The 14,621-nt window shown below is 42.4% G+C and overlaps 2 protein-coding genes and 1 long non-coding RNA gene across 4 annotated transcripts; 1 reads left to right on the top strand and 2 right to left on the bottom strand.

Moving 5' to 3' along the window:
• Positions 1 to 10,796, top strand: LOC120835329 (transmembrane protein 198). Of its 2 annotated transcripts, none has more exons than XM_040204189.2 (5): positions 1 to 459; positions 6,923 to 7,157; positions 7,404 to 7,979; positions 9,527 to 9,604; positions 9,834 to 10,796. In XM_040204189.2, exons 2-5 carry the CDS (start codon positions 7,010 to 7,012, stop codon positions 9,884 to 9,886), a joined length of 855 nt encoding a protein of 284 aa, XP_040060123.1. In that variant the 5' UTR covers positions 1 to 459; positions 6,923 to 7,009; the 3' UTR covers positions 9,887 to 10,796. The 2 variants fall into 2 exon arrangements, with proteins under 2 accessions (XP_040060123.1, XP_040060122.1); XM_040204188.2 differs by having other exon boundaries at positions 9,527 to 9,675.
• Positions 100 to 5,901, bottom strand: LOC144388939 (uncharacterized). The gene is made up of 3 exons (XR_013453199.1): positions 5,761 to 5,901; positions 1,577 to 1,638; positions 100 to 1,214 (listed from the first exon to the last, which is right to left on the bottom strand). It is a non-coding gene; the product is annotated as an uncharacterized LOC144388939 (long non-coding RNA).
• Positions 10,797 to 11,086: 290 nt separating the features above from the next.
• Positions 11,087 to 14,621, bottom strand: mmp19 (matrix metallopeptidase 19). Its single transcript, XM_040204174.2, has 9 exons — positions 14,371 to 14,621; positions 14,149 to 14,234; positions 13,901 to 14,031; positions 12,947 to 13,159; positions 12,619 to 12,864; positions 12,328 to 12,435; positions 11,985 to 12,149; positions 11,764 to 11,891; positions 11,087 to 11,659 (listed from the first exon to the last, which is right to left on the bottom strand). Exons 1-9 carry the CDS (start codon positions 14,461 to 14,463, stop codon positions 11,429 to 11,431), a joined length of 1,401 nt encoding a protein of 466 aa, XP_040060108.2. The 5' UTR covers positions 14,464 to 14,621; the 3' UTR covers positions 11,087 to 11,428.

Genomic DNA, 14,621 nt, shown 5'->3' with positions numbered 1-14,621 from the left:
CCCCTCCCGCCTCGCCTCTCTTCCAACGGCTCAAGTGACGTCGCTGGATGGAGATAGAAAGGAGGGTTTTCCTTGGAGCCAAAAAACACATATTCCTCCTTTGTTTTGTTTGTAGCGGAGCAGAGAGGGAGGCGTGCGGGGACGCGGTGGGACCTGTAGCCGGGTGCCGCGCCGTCACACACGGGAACTTCAACGGTCAGTTCGGACACAAAAAGTAAGGAAAAGTAAGTTCGTAAACGTTAGCTGATCGAGTCTCCTCCGGTCCGCCGTCATATAAAAAGACACGTTTCCGCGAGGCAGCGAGAGGAAGAATCCGATGCCGTGGTTGTCGGCTCGATGCAGCCCGTGAGTTTAAAAAGAGCCCGGTGAGAAGCTGAGAGAAGCCCGGTTTTCCCCGGTTCTCTGATCGGTTTTTCCTGTTTGACGGGCCATCTCTCGAGCACGCGCGCAGACTCATCGGTAAGTCTTTTTTAAATCACTTTCATTACCAACTTATATATACGTTTTTCGTGCTGCAGATGTCCACATCCATAGGATATTTTTCTATGTTTGTTTGTGCCAATGAGACGTTTGAATTCAGTTCACTCTGTTACTGTACTTTATTATCGATGATGGGGATTGAGATCAGATCATGACCGATCAGAGGGAAACTGTTTGTAATAACGTGTAACAAACCCGGCTGCTCATCTTTATGTGGGTTCACTGAACTAGACATTTACTCTACGTTTTAACGTGGATCTGTGGTACAGTTTCTGCTTTTTGAATATGGTAGGTGGATTGCAACTTTTAACAAAAAATAATAATCAATACAGAAATATTTTGGCCCCAGTTGCATGTTATGTACAAGTCTGATGTACACATGGAGGAATATAACTCATGTTTCTTTACGCCCATAGCGCCTATGCATATGTGTACCTTTAGAGGGACATGCTTCATCTCGGGAAGCCAACATGTGCCTTCTGGCCCACGTAGCGTGCAAGCAGCCTCGGCTCTGTGGTTCGGTGCCCGTTGGGTTTTTGGGCTGTGTGATGATAGCCTGCGGGTCCTGTCTTTACTAGGGAGTGCAGTCTGTAGTTACACCCCCTCAGTGTGCCCCCCCTCCCATCTACTCGACCCACTCTGTGGGACTGTCAGCCTGCACCAGATGGTTTTGTCCCTTTGAAAAGGTGGAGGAAGCCCTTCCTTGCGTTGGGGAAAGAGGCAGGAAAGGAGGCCTGAGGGGAGAAAGGCTGTGATCAAAAGTTACACTGCACATGTTGTTTTGCATGGTGCGTTTTAATTTGCGCGGACGCAACAGTGTCATTTTTGTCTTGCATTTTTTATCAAAATGTGTTAACAGCAAGTTAAACACAAAAAAGTTTTGAAAACTATTAAGAAAACTGGGCCATAGGATGAGGTTTATCCTTCTAATTAAAGTATTGGCTTTCGCCCAGATGTCCCATTTCAAACTGTAGATGGCTGCATTGGTAAACTACGTTTTGTATCAATAAAGTAAACTATTCACTTGCTTACCAGTATTTTAAAGCACAAATATTACTCATCAACTGTTAAATAATAATAATTTTGCTTAGTTTACCGCAAGTCTTCAGAATCAATGGGTTAGCACTCCTTTACGCGCTGCACATGGACACACAGAATCTATAAGGAATGAATCAGAGGAGCAGTGTTAAGAAAGAGCTGTGCTGTATAATCTGTGCAAGACTGATGTGCGTAATTGTACATATAAACTGCCGTGCTTTCTCTTTTTATAAAATGCATACATTTATAATATATGTCCTTGTTGTTTTTTAATGTGCTATAAGCTCATACATGTACATGTTTTATTACCCAACCAAAAGTGTAATTGCTAATATCAGCAAATGCAATCAATAATGTCTTTTTGTGTCTTCTTCTTAAATGAATGAACTAAAGAGGCCCAACTGAGGAAAAAAAGGAGTTCAATGGTTGAGCTGCAACCAGTCAAATTCAAGAGAGGAGGGACTCCTGCGTGGTGGAAAAGACCCATTGTCACAAGGAAACCACATGAAAACCGATACCAGTCATTTTAAAACATCCACCCATAAGCTACTTATAGCACATAAAACATTGGTTCTAGCTATGACATAAGAGGGACATTGAATTGGCTTGTAAAATGAAGGACACACATGATATTTTAGCCTTGTGAGATCGCTGTCGGAGGTACAATTATTGTCGAGTGGAATTGGACAAAGAGGGTTAACTGGCCGCTCTAAATGATAGAGCTGCTGTGGATGTGCTGCAGACATATATAGACACTGCGTGGAGGTCTGAACCGCTAGCAGACCTCTCCACAAAGTATCACAACTCAAGAAGTGGCCAACTGAATTTATTTTGAAAGTTTACTTGAACCACGAACTCTTATTAGAAAGAAATAAAAACACAAGTTTAACAAGAGATAAACAAAGACATTGACGCTGCAATAATAACACTATACCTCCATGCCTTTTCCTCAGCTCAAATTCCAACCAGGAGGATGTTGGTGTCTTGCTCAGGGACTCATCAGAAGCATATATTATCTCCTACACTGTCATGTTCTCCCTCGCATGTAGAGACCAGACTCCACCGCACCGCCTGCTAAATCTTGCTCTCTACCACAGACCCTAATAGAGTGTTGTGGAACTGCCGCTCCGAAGTGCACACACTGTACGCTCCTTCCTCTGCTGCTGGATCACAACTCTTATTTACAACAGCAGAGTGCTTACTTGATGAATATTTGTATGGATATTAGTCCTAGCTATGTTAACGGCTATGTGTGTACAGTACACTCAAACACCGTCGACACGTGACTTTTGAAAAGCCTCCTTGTAGTGTTTCTGATCTCTATAAGTAGCTCTCTGCATTCATAAATTGAAAGGCCTCTATTGTTCGGACTAAAGTCCGCATGAGATTGAGAGATTATGAGGGAAGAAGAGGTTGGATACAAGTAATGAAATACTGACTCAAAGGATTGTTATGGGTGTTCATGGCCAGAAGCTAAATGATTTGGCAGTGAAAATGATGAAAACATTTTTTGATTTAGAAGTAGCAGACTTTGATTGAAGTCGTAAACTAGAATGTTGCAAAATAACGTGAACCTTTAAAAACCCTGGGCCGTGATCAAGATGTCGTGTTCTAAAACACTGTCGGCTTTGTGAGTAGTTTTACATTTGGATTCACTATATTGGAATATGTGGTCACAATTTGTGTATTGTGAGGAATAAAGTAAAAACATATTTTGCCACATTAGGTTGAGGTACCGACTATGAACTCTGTCATGTTATTGTTTTTTCATTACACAAGTTGTTACAGCAGTTTCAATCACATAAGCGGCGATACAATGGCAAGTGTTATGTGTGGATTAGCCTGTGAGCCAGACAGATTACAAGCTTGTTATAATCATATTGCAAGGTAGCGTTTTCTACTGTTTTTTAATGACTCGGTCCAGTTCTTTGTGTTGACACTGCTAACTTTCATGGCAGTGCAGATTTCTAGGTGTTGTGTTCCCCAATACCAGATTCTCATTTGAAAGCAGACAGCGTCGTTGTTGAGGTGAATTGATGTTTCACTGTTGGTGATCCAACTCTTGGGTTCCTGTCTGCACTCGGTCACAAACACAACGGTCAGTTCCTGCTGAAAGCTGATGTTCCACTTCCTCATGTGGCCCTGAGCTTCCTGCTGTGGAAAGACAGGAAGCTCAATGGGGGCCACTGTGATCTCTCGTTCAATGGGATTCTGAGTGAAAGCAGATGTCATTGGGATGATGAGAATTTATTTATCCATGTTGTCCAGTTTCATGCTCAGCACAATATGGGGGCGGCTTTAATGAGCCCACCTGCGATAGTAAGCTTCATTCCCATCCTTCCCGGTGTCTGAATCCAATCAGTCTTTCAGCTGAGTATTTGAATGTGCCTTCATTTTACTCTGCAACTGAACAGTGCAGAATCCAGATGCACCTCACATCCTTCGTGGAGTCTTCCAAGTGAAGTTATCAAACAGCCAGGTCGTAACACTGCAGGTATTCAGCTTCTCAGCTGTTGGATGAGCACTTATAGAATCCTAGGCGGTGATCAGACACACCCTGCCCATGATTAAACACACCCAAATTTGCTATGTGGGGAACTTTTAGTCGGCCCTGCCTGTCCCACAGCAGCTGGGCCCTCAAACCTGTGCTACTCAGCCCCCATGCAGTATTGGTTCAGGGGTATACTGTTTTGCGGCTTTTTAGTTCAGGAGCAACATAATATTCCAATAGGACCTCTGAAGCTGATGATTGTGTGTCAATGCACTGCTCCCTCTGCTAAACTGTAAGTGATACTTTTAAAGGCCAGTATTTGTGCTTTTTTTCTTGTTGTGCCATTTGAGTAAATGAGGTTGACACTTTTCATTACTCAATTGGTCAAGGGAATGCTAGGAAATGTAATACTTGTCAAAGGTTTTTGCCCCGATAGACCAGTGAGTGATTTGTTCAATTTTGATATAATTTTAGGGTTGATATTTTTATTTCAATTTTTATGGATTGATGAAATTTGGTGTTTAAGATTGAAGGATAATTTTTTATAAATGAATCCTCTAACTTTTCAAATGTTCATTTGATAACTACATCTTGTTTATAAACCATTTAAAAGTCGGTTGAAAAGTGAACAAATTAGTATTATTTAAAGTACATGTACCACTACCAACACAATGTTATGGGTGAGCGAGCTGACAGTAGCAAGATGGCCGCCATGTGCGTCCGTCTACTCCGCTGTAAGACATCTAGCCTTTAAATATATCTATGGGTGAACCTGGTAAAAATCTGCATGTTAACATCGTTACTGTGAGCATGTTAGCATGCTGATGTTAGCATTTAGCCACAGCTAAGTTAGTACATTGTATTTGTTGCTAGGCTACTTTAGCTTTAAGCTAGGAGGAGGCATTGGGGAGCTAGTAGCCTCCAGTGAGCTCAGTCATTTAGATAGATAGTTCTGTTTCTAGTTTGGTACCCCTCCTTTCATCACTCACCAGCCCTCTGAAGGCAAATACTTGGCACCATCTTACAGCAAACACAGAGGGTCTACCAGTCTCCTTGGTGCTCTCAGCCATCTTTATGTGGTCTATTTTACCGTCTGCATGGTTTCCTCTGAGTTCCACTAGAGGTCACAGCATGGGCCTCAGAGTCTTTGTTTTGCCCCATAATGGCTCTATTCTCTCACAGCAGCAAAGACTTCCAAGCCCGCTAAACATAGGACACCATTGTGACTCATGGAAGGGTAAAATGAGCAAAGACGTGCAGAGGTGGATGTGCGTGCTGAGTTAAGTAAATTACTGTTAAAATGGTGTTAAAATATCAAAAAGTTGGAACATAGTGCACCCATTGCTGCTAGTCCAAAACAAAAAGTGTTTTACCATTTGCAATATGAGATTCAACAATAACCAAATATGATTTGTGGTAAAGGGGAGGACACTGGACTTGTAATTTTTATCAGTGATGCTGATTATTATCATGATTTAACTTAATTTGAAAAGCCGACCCCTATTCTACAACTTTGGTGTTCAGCTTGCAAGTCTTGAAACAGAGTTAACCCTTATAGATTAGACTATGAGAATGTAGGAGTTAGTGTCCTGCTGCCCACACTCTGAATGTAGTTTTATATTATTCTACGAAAGAGAATTATTCATTATTATTAAGTCGGCTTAGGTTGATGAAGAGAAGATTATAGTCTTATTGAATATAGAAATCTTTTCTGCACTCGTTTTTTTTAAGTTAGAGAAGAGGATACTTACTGAAAGAATGCGAGTGACTAAAGAAGAATAGGAAAACTTTCCGATAGATTCCATTTTTTCCATGTAAAGTCATTGGCAGGCCATGCAAATTACACAGCCCTGTGTAATAAAGGCAGGCGTCCTTTCCCTGCCTGTTTGTCTAAAGTAGAAAACGTGAGTGAGCTGTAATCTGATCCCAGCTGTGGTGAGATCATACAGGAGGCCTTCCAGCAGCCTCAGAAAAGCAGTCCACCCATAAGCCTTTAGCCCCACTACAGCCCTCTGTGGCTCACTACAGCCCTGCCAGCTTAAATATCACATACAATTTTGCAAGAGTACTAGTTGGTCCTTGAAATTACAGAGGGGAAATGAGAAAGAACTACGCTTTCTTTTTAAAGCACTGTTTTTCATGAAATTTGATAGAAAAAGATGGGTTTCATGCCATTATTTTATAGGACTTAATCCATATCACCAAATCTGATTATCTGTTGGAACCGAAGGCTTAAGTGTTTCATTATGAATTGAGAAAACAATCCAACTTATATCAAATAAACTGTTTGACAGAGCTGAAATCAAGGTGGTTCTTAGCAAATGAAAAGTCAACATTTTGGAAATCCATGATTTCCACAGGAGAATAACTGATTCTGCGCTGACATAATTTTTGACATAGATACTGTGTCCACTAGCTGTTATCATAAAACATGTATCAATTAACTCTATGTGTGTATATTTCTAATACGCAGCAGTGCTACGTAGGATAAAATCGTAAAAAAGCTAATTCGGCATGGAAGAAAATTGACCAAATCCTTGCAGAACAGATTACTCAAAGGCTCTTTCAGTTTAATAGTTTTTTTGTGTTTAAATCTGATAAAGTAAATCCAATTACTCTCCTCAGATGACCGACCACAACTGTCAAAGTTCCTGACCCCAGTGATCCAGGGGCGACATAGATAAGGAACGAGGGTCCTGGTACATGGGTTATAGAGAGTGAATGAGTTGCTTGTGTGAATGCCTGTGCGTACAGGATTGTGGAGTTGCATAGCTTTGTGAGTTGAGCATATGACAGCTGCACATACAGCGAAGCTCGCAAGTCACAGTTGACCTCAAGATTTCACACATCACATTTATGCCCGTATTTGAGTTTTCTCCCCTGAATTCGTCAACTTTTCCTCTCCTCCTGCAGTCACCAGACCAGTTCAGATGGGGCTGAGATAACGCCACCAGAAGTTCCACCCTTGTGCCGAACGCGAGCCTCCCACATTCAGCCAGAATGGCAGATCCCACGGGGCCGAGCTCAGCAGGGGCCGGGTCAGGCGACGTCGACGCCTGTAGTTTGGAGATAGAGAGAAACTATGATGTCATCCCTACCGTCATCTGCTCCATGTGTTGCCTGTTTGGCATCATCTACTGCTTCTTTGGTGAGGATCTCAGCGGGCTCACGGTCCTTGAAATCAAGAACGCTGAAACAGAGTTTTTTTGGTATATCTTACCTACAGCTGCTCAGATATTGATACCTCAGATACTGCCAAAAATACAGGATTGGGTTGCAATATTTACTGCACGCTGCCCAGGTGCAACCATCATCAAAACATGGACTCGCTTGTTAATTTTAGTTAAAACTTCTGATTCCTCATCGTAGATCTCTGCTGTCTCTCCTCTTCTAGGTTACCGCTGTTTCAAGGCTGTCATGTTCCTGTCTGGTCTGATGTTTGGCTCCATCATCATTTTCTTGCTGTGTCACAAGGAGCATGTGCTGGACACCCAGCTGAGCGTGGAGGCCAGCGCGGGCATCGGCCTCGGCATCGGCCTGCTGTGTGGTCTGGTCACCATGCTGGTACGAAGCGTCGGCCTCTTCATGACTGGACTGATGCTCGGCCTCCTCCTCGCTCTAGCAGCCCTGCTGGTCGCTCATCAGTTTAACACTCCAACCACAGTCTGGGTCCCACTGGGGACCCTTTTGGGGACCGGTATGCTGTTTGCTGTGCTGACGCTGCAGTGGCAAAAGCTCTTCACCATGCTCTCCACGGCTGTGTTTGGTGCAGCTATCATGACAGTATGTGCTGATTACTTTGTGGAGATGCTGGTTTTGGCCATGCATGTGTATGGATGCTTGCGCCTCACACCCGGGCCACCTCTCTGCTGGTACAGCTGGGTCATTCTGAGCATCTGGCCCGCCCTCAGCCTCATAGGAGTACTAGTCCAGTGGAAACTGACGGATGACAGCTTCTCCCACACTGAGGGTAAGGTGGAAATGACATGACCCTTTAAAGTTCCGGGGTAGGTTTGACTAAGGCAATATACCGTATTTTCCGCACTCCAAGGCGCACTTAAAAGCCTTTAATTTTCTCAAAAAACGACAGTGCGCCTTATAATCCGGAGCACCTTATATATGGATCAATTGGTTAATTGGTTGATCCATACTGGTTGTACACTGCGCTCAAGGCGCTCTGCCAAACATGCCAAATCTCGGTCTACGACGGCGAGATGCTGAGCGGGCGCTCAAACGCGTGAGATATGGAGCTTGTTTCAGGGCGCGTCGGAGAAACAAAGCTGTCGTTCTTGCCGAGCACATAATGAGATTAAAGAGCGAGAGACGGGGCCCTTTTCTCTACAGTAGCTGAACCATCTTAACGGGTAAAATAAGTTATAATAAAAGGGGCCCTTGGCAGGCGGCGTGGCTGGAAAGCAGCCAAAGATTTAAGGCGTGCATGGCGAGGGGGGTGGCGGGAGCGGACGCACCTCGCAGCAGCGATCGGACCCTGCCGGACACCTCCCCCCCCATCCACACGCCCCGACGTCAAACGTTTGACTGCAGTATCTTATGCGCCTTATAATCCGGTGCGCCCTATATATGAAAAATGTTCTATAATCGGTCATTCATTGGAGGTGCGCCTTATAATTCGGTGCGCCTTATAGTGCCGAAAATACGGTAATCATCCAACTTCAGAGAATTACACAAAAACAATAGAGTAAAAAGTTTTCTTCAGTTGTTACACAACTTAGGCTGCATTCACACCAGATGTGGTGGTGTATGAGTCACTTAAATAACCGATTTGTGACATCAATGGTTTTCATGCCTGATAAATGCTAAAACAAATTGAGTTAAAGAAAAGGTGGTGTAGCATCCTATCAGATGTCATCTATCATCTATTATGACTTTTTGTGCAGTACGTAAATTACATGACGTCCAACAATGACTGTTCGTCCTCATGACATAATACAGAATGACATTTTTATGACAAACTTGACATGTCTTTGAGACGTACTGTACTATGACTTTTTAAATTTCTTTTCTGATGACAAACTGTGATTTTTTAAATTATTATTATTATTTTTATGATTTATTACTTGATAATCGGACCTTGATTTATTATTATTGAACAAGAATACTATATAATTTGTGTATTACATACTATTAGGGACTTTCGATGACATTTTATTCACTTTGATTACTTCTTTTATGACATTCTGTACTATAAATTCTTACATACTGGTACATACCTTGATGGAATTACTTCAAATTGTACACAAACTGAGTGAAGGATGAACCGATTATACTTTGCTAGTCAAAGGTCATTGCCGCTATGACCACACGGCCGTCCTGTTCTTCTGATGGAATTTATCTTGCACAAAAATCTCCTTGGACTCAAGGATGAACTGATTAGTAATGGTGGTAAAACAACATGGTCAACCTCACAAAACACAGTTTGGGCCAGAACTCAAGATCTCATAAGTCTAAAAATTAAGCTTAATGAAGCTGTCGTTGAATTTTCTCTTCTCTTTGTAGTTGTCATCAGTCGGAGACAGAAGAGAGTCCAGCTGATGAGAATCAGAGAGAAGGACGCCAAGAAGCGACAGCAGGCAGGTGGGCAGGAAGGCACATACCGCCGTAAACCCACCCCAGTGAAACGTTACGCTGGGGATCTACTGGCACCGGTCAGTGTCACCCAACATGCCGTGTGCTGCAGATGCTGATTATTGGGGTTTTATGGCATCAGTTATTCCAGTGAGACTAACAGATGCAATAAAATCCTTGTCAAGTTGCCACCGTTTTTGTGTACCTGACTCATCTCCCCGTGCCTTGTTCTTCTTAGAGCTACCTACAAAGTTTGCGGGACAGACAGATGGACACAGGTACTTCCCTTAGCAGCCTGGGCACTGCCAACCACACCACGATCGACTTGGACTATGACTCCGGCTCCACCGCGCCCCTTACAGCTACAACCCCGGTCGTCAGGGTCTGAGCAAAGGGGACGGCCCACAGCTCTTTGGTTCTCCAACTTTGTCTTCCTAACACATAACTTAACCAACAAACCCTCAGCTAAAGTTTTATCGTGCCCTTACATTGATTGGGGGAATGAGAATGCTGCTTTTTGGGGGGAAATGAGAATTGAGGATCACCTGTTTGGTGAAAGCTATAATATAACCACTACAACTACTGTGTTTCTCAGAGAAACACTTCAAAACAGATACTAACAAAGTAAGGGCCTCATTTTTTTTCATGATGTATTAAATACATAAATAGCAAGTACGAGCCTCAAAAACGGTTGTATAGCTGTTAAGGTAGTGAAGTGACAAAGCAATTTGTTTACGTTGCATGTACTGTACTTAATAAGTTTAGTCAACATGAAGTGTTGGTATTACCTGTCTTACCTGTTTAACTGTGTGCTCGTGGGAGTTGTGTTTTTCTTTAAAATGACTGTGTATTTGTTTAAATGGAGTTTGGTTTTGAAAGAAAGTATAATATGGCAGATGGATACATGTATGACAAGTGAAAAAAAAAATGGTGTAAAGAAAATACTGTATTTCCCATCAGAATAGAGTAGGCAAAGAATGTAGACAGTGGTATGCTTGTGGGGTGAACTTTATATAAGTTAATTTATATATTTACCAAGTACATCATAAGGGTAAAAAAGGAGAAAAAAACAAGCATGTTTGTTGTTAAGAATTATCAATCGTGTTGTTGTTTTTTGCAGGGACAATGCACTTGTTACCTGAATCTGTACATATCTGTTGATAGAAATTGCAAAGATAGATAAATGTGTTTCATACAAAAACATTTTTTGTGCATTGATTGAGTCAGATTAATGGCACTGTTTGTCTCTTCTGGCCCCTAGCAACCTGGCAGCATTACTCCGCAGGCTTTTCATGGGCAATAACGAGGTCATGGGGAGGATTTCCAACTCTGTAACTGGTTGGGGTTGTCATGGCGCTTTCAAAGTTGTTTTTTTGCAGACAACATAATGCAGGACAGACTGGCATTGTTTCATTGTAGAGCATTTTACATTTGAACTGAAAATCTGAATCTGGACAAAATATCTTTGACACATGACTTCTGACAGACTCATAAGATAAGAAAACATTTTATTGCTTAAGAGCACTGAAAAAACATTTAAAAGATGCAAGATTCGGTAAAAACATTGAACGGGAAGTGCGCACTCCCATCATATTATATCACACATAATCCAACACATATGTTTTGAGAGAAACACAATTTCTTAATTTCTCCCTGAGATCATACAAAAGCTTACATAATTCTCGCAGTCACAAAAACACAAATATGTCCTCGAAGGAGAATTTTACAATCAGTCACTGCTGTTGAGGTTGCCTGGTTGTCAATGCCTTTGGAGTGGAACCAGCACCCCTGCCGTGGACTTCTTGATACATGCCGCCCCCTGCTGGTTTGCCCCTAGCATCGCATCCAGCGCTCCCTCTTGCTCAGCGGGTATCCTCCGTCAACCCTCAGCAGCTTATTCACACGCCAGTACTCATCTCCCTTAAAGAAGTAGATTTTGCCATTGGTCCAGGTGAAGGCTGCATCCGGACTGGACGGCACTCCAGTGAAGAGCATAGAGAGCGGTTTGGGGTAGCGGCTTAGGTCAGTGTAGCTCAACTCATCCCACTGCCAGTGCTGTGAACCCTACGCAGGCAGACAGCAGAGAGATTACAAACAAGTGTTTCTGCAAAAAGGAATTTCTGGTGGGAACGCATGGATATGTGTAAAGGTTGCTCTTGCCTTCCTACCTTGATGAAGACCAACTTCTTGTTCTTCTCCAGATAAAGGGCTCCATCAATATTAGGAGGGATCCGTTTGACCTGTTTTGGGTAGCCGTAGTCCAACACGAACATGGAATATCTCCACACTTTATTGTCTGGGACCAGAAACAGTCAAAAGAGTCACACACTTCCTGGACTCTCAGCTGGAGAACAAAATAGCAAATGACAGAGGCGTTGCACAACTGTACCTTTAAAAAAGTATGTTTTGTTGGTTCTTTGAGAGTACACAACAGCATCCAGGTTCCCAGGGAGGGCCCTCCACAGCAAGTCAATCTTTATTGGTGTGTTGTGTCCCAGATCGGAGATTGTCCAGACGTAATCACCACTAAAAGCAAATGTTTTCCTCCACGGACCTAAAGAAACACATAGGTGTTTCTTTAGGTCCGTATAGGACACGGGACCACATAGAAACACTTGGTGTGACACATATTGCAATCCTGCTGTTGAAGAGTAGAGTAAAGTCAGTCTGCAATGCACATAGGAAGCGCTTCACACACTTATTACTCTAGCAAAGGATCATCTCTAATGTACCTAACATGATGGCATCCAGTCTGGCAGTGCAGGGGTCAGGGATGTTCTCAGCACCATGGGGGCTTCCTGGAGCTGTTGGACTGGCTAAAGTGCTGGTGATGTGTTTACCTACAAAGCAGAGAAGCCTAAGAAAGTACACCTTCCTTATTTTGACATAGAACACTGTGACTAAAAGTCACTCATTCAGTGTCATGGTATGGATTCATGCAAATTCACAAACACAGATACAACACACTTGTAAACAAGTTGAAAGCTCTGATGTAATCCAGGGAGCTTTCTTGATGCACTTACCATACAGTATCTGGATGCCTCTGATATCATCTGCATGCAACCTGAAATTGGCTCTGTAACCGGAGTAGACTGGAGCCATCAGAGCACTTCTGAACTGAGAGTGGCCCAGGCCGAGGGCGTGGCCGATTTCATGTGCAGCCACAATGCGCAGATTAGTACCGTAGTATGTTCCCTCAGTCCAGAACTCATCCTCATCAAAATGGACTACACCAGATTCCGGTGACTCGGCATGGGCAAGTACGTGACCTGCAGGTGGTACAAAACAGGCAATTTCAGTTTGTGTTTAAGGGGATAGTAGGCCAATAAATTAAAAATTAAAAAAACTGACCACGGCCATCGAATGGGATGGAGCAGTAGCCGTCGTTCTTGTGAAAGGAGATCTTGATGTCCGCTCTGCCATAGTTGACCTCTCTGAAGGTCAAAGCAGCTACATCACTCCAATACCTGAAGGCGGATTGGACCGCCATGTCCACCTCTACCTTCTTCATGTCAGGTGTGTAGTTGTAGATGCGGTAGGTTAGGCTCCTCTTTTTCCAGCGACCTGTAAGAGAAGAATCCTTTTCTTCTGATTAACTGTAGAAAGATCATCTACTAAGCTTGAATTAACACGTTCTATATTTGTTAGTGAGACCAGAAGTGAAAAATAAAAATGAAATGGAACTTAATTGGCCCAATGACCTATTAGGACATTTGGACATTTTGATACTTTACTTTACTACTAGCAAACAACAATATTTTTAAGACATTTTTCATGACATCATATATTATGAATTTTTAAAAGCCTTTTGTGACATAGTATATCAAGAGTATTTTAAGACATACTGTATAATCACTTTTTTAATTACTTTTTGTGAAAAACTATACTGTTATCTTTTTGACATTTTAAACTAGCACACCTTTATTATTTTGAGGACACAATGTGTAAATGGCATTATACCAGATTACTTTTATTTAATTCTTAATGAAACACTAAACTTGGAACTTTTGACCTTTAGATGATTTACTACACTGTGACTTTTTTGACATTTCTTACATTATTTTTTAGATTTCATTGACATTCTGTACAATGAATTGTTAGACTTTTAACAATGCACCACACAATGACCTGTTTATTCCTTTGATGACATTCTAAACTATGAAATATTATGTTATGACTTTTTTTGGAAATATCATACTATGGCCCGCAGATCTCAAAGTTACAACCACAAACATTTTAACATTGTTTCGACTGGACTTATTCCCAATTTACTTAACCTGTGTTTTTTAAACCGTCTTGACTCACCCATCACTCTGTATTTGTGATGTTTCTTGTTGAAGGGGTCCTCCATTCCACATCTTGGCTGTCTCATTATTTCCAGAGTAGCTTCATTTAATTCTCCAGTAGGTGGCAGATCATTCACCCCCTGGAAAACCCTAGAGACAAAAAATGATCTGCAAATTGAGGGCTGCTTACTTCCTCCTTCCCTGTACGGTGCTGTATCTACTAGCAGCTATGTATGTTTCTCCTGAAGCAACATTATTTTAATTTACCGAAGAGCTTCAATGACCTCTTCCAGATGGTGAGGGTCCAGCGGATCAGCAGGGTCATTCAGGTACCCATACTGTCTCAAATAGGCCTGTGAAGCAGAGGCAGGAAACAACATGCATGGCTCACAACAAATAATATGAATCTATTAACCGTTTATATATATTCGCTGTTGACATAAATACAACTGCAAATGTTATGTGATTAAAGTTACAAAGCACCTTTACCTTTGCTTCATCTAATTCTGTCCATTGCACCACTGCACAAACAGCTCCTGTGAGGTTAAGCAGCAGCAGCAGCAGCGACCATGTGGAGTCCATATTCAAGTTCTCAATTCAGGGCTGATGTTGAGAACCTGAGAAGTGCACGGCGGAGTCCCACAGAAGACTGTTTGTTCCCTGAGTGCTCCAGCAGTTTTTAACTCAAACCGACGCATGAGTCAGCCCTGTGGCTGCGATGATCCATGCCTGAAGAATGA

This window comes from Gasterosteus aculeatus, chromosome 17 (assembly GCF_964276395.1).
Source record: "Gasterosteus aculeatus chromosome 17, fGasAcu3.hap1.1, whole genome shotgun sequence".
Classification (NCBI taxonomy): Eukaryota; Metazoa; Chordata; class Actinopteri; order Perciformes; family Gasterosteidae; genus Gasterosteus; species Gasterosteus aculeatus.
This window is presented reverse-complemented; position numbering and strand designations above follow the sequence as displayed.

Excerpts from the sequence above, each read along its gene's own strand:
- mmp19 (XM_040204174.2), bottom strand. The coding sequence starts at position 14,463 with ATGGACTCCACATGGTCGCTGCTGCTGCTGCTGCTTAACCTCACAGGA. Across the intron at positions 14,032-14,148 it reads GAGGTCATTGAAGCTCTTCG|GGTTTTCCAGGGGGTGAATG; the intron begins GTAAATTAAAAT and ends TTTTGTCTCTAG. Across the intron at positions 11,892-11,984 it reads CAAAACATACTTTTTTAAAG|ACAATAAAGTGTGGAGATAT; the intron begins GTACAGTTGTGC and ends TTCTGGTCCCAG.
- LOC120835329 (XM_040204188.2), top strand. The coding sequence starts at position 7,010 with ATGGCAGATCCCACGGGGCCGAGCTCAGCAGGGGCCGGGTCAGGCGAC. Across the intron at positions 7,158-7,403 it reads CATCATCTACTGCTTCTTTG|GTTACCGCTGTTTCAAGGCT; the intron begins GTGAGGATCTCA and ends CTCCTCTTCTAG. Across the intron at positions 7,980-9,526 it reads CAGCTTCTCCCACACTGAGG|TTGTCATCAGTCGGAGACAG; the intron begins GTAAGGTGGAAA and ends TTCTCTTTGTAG.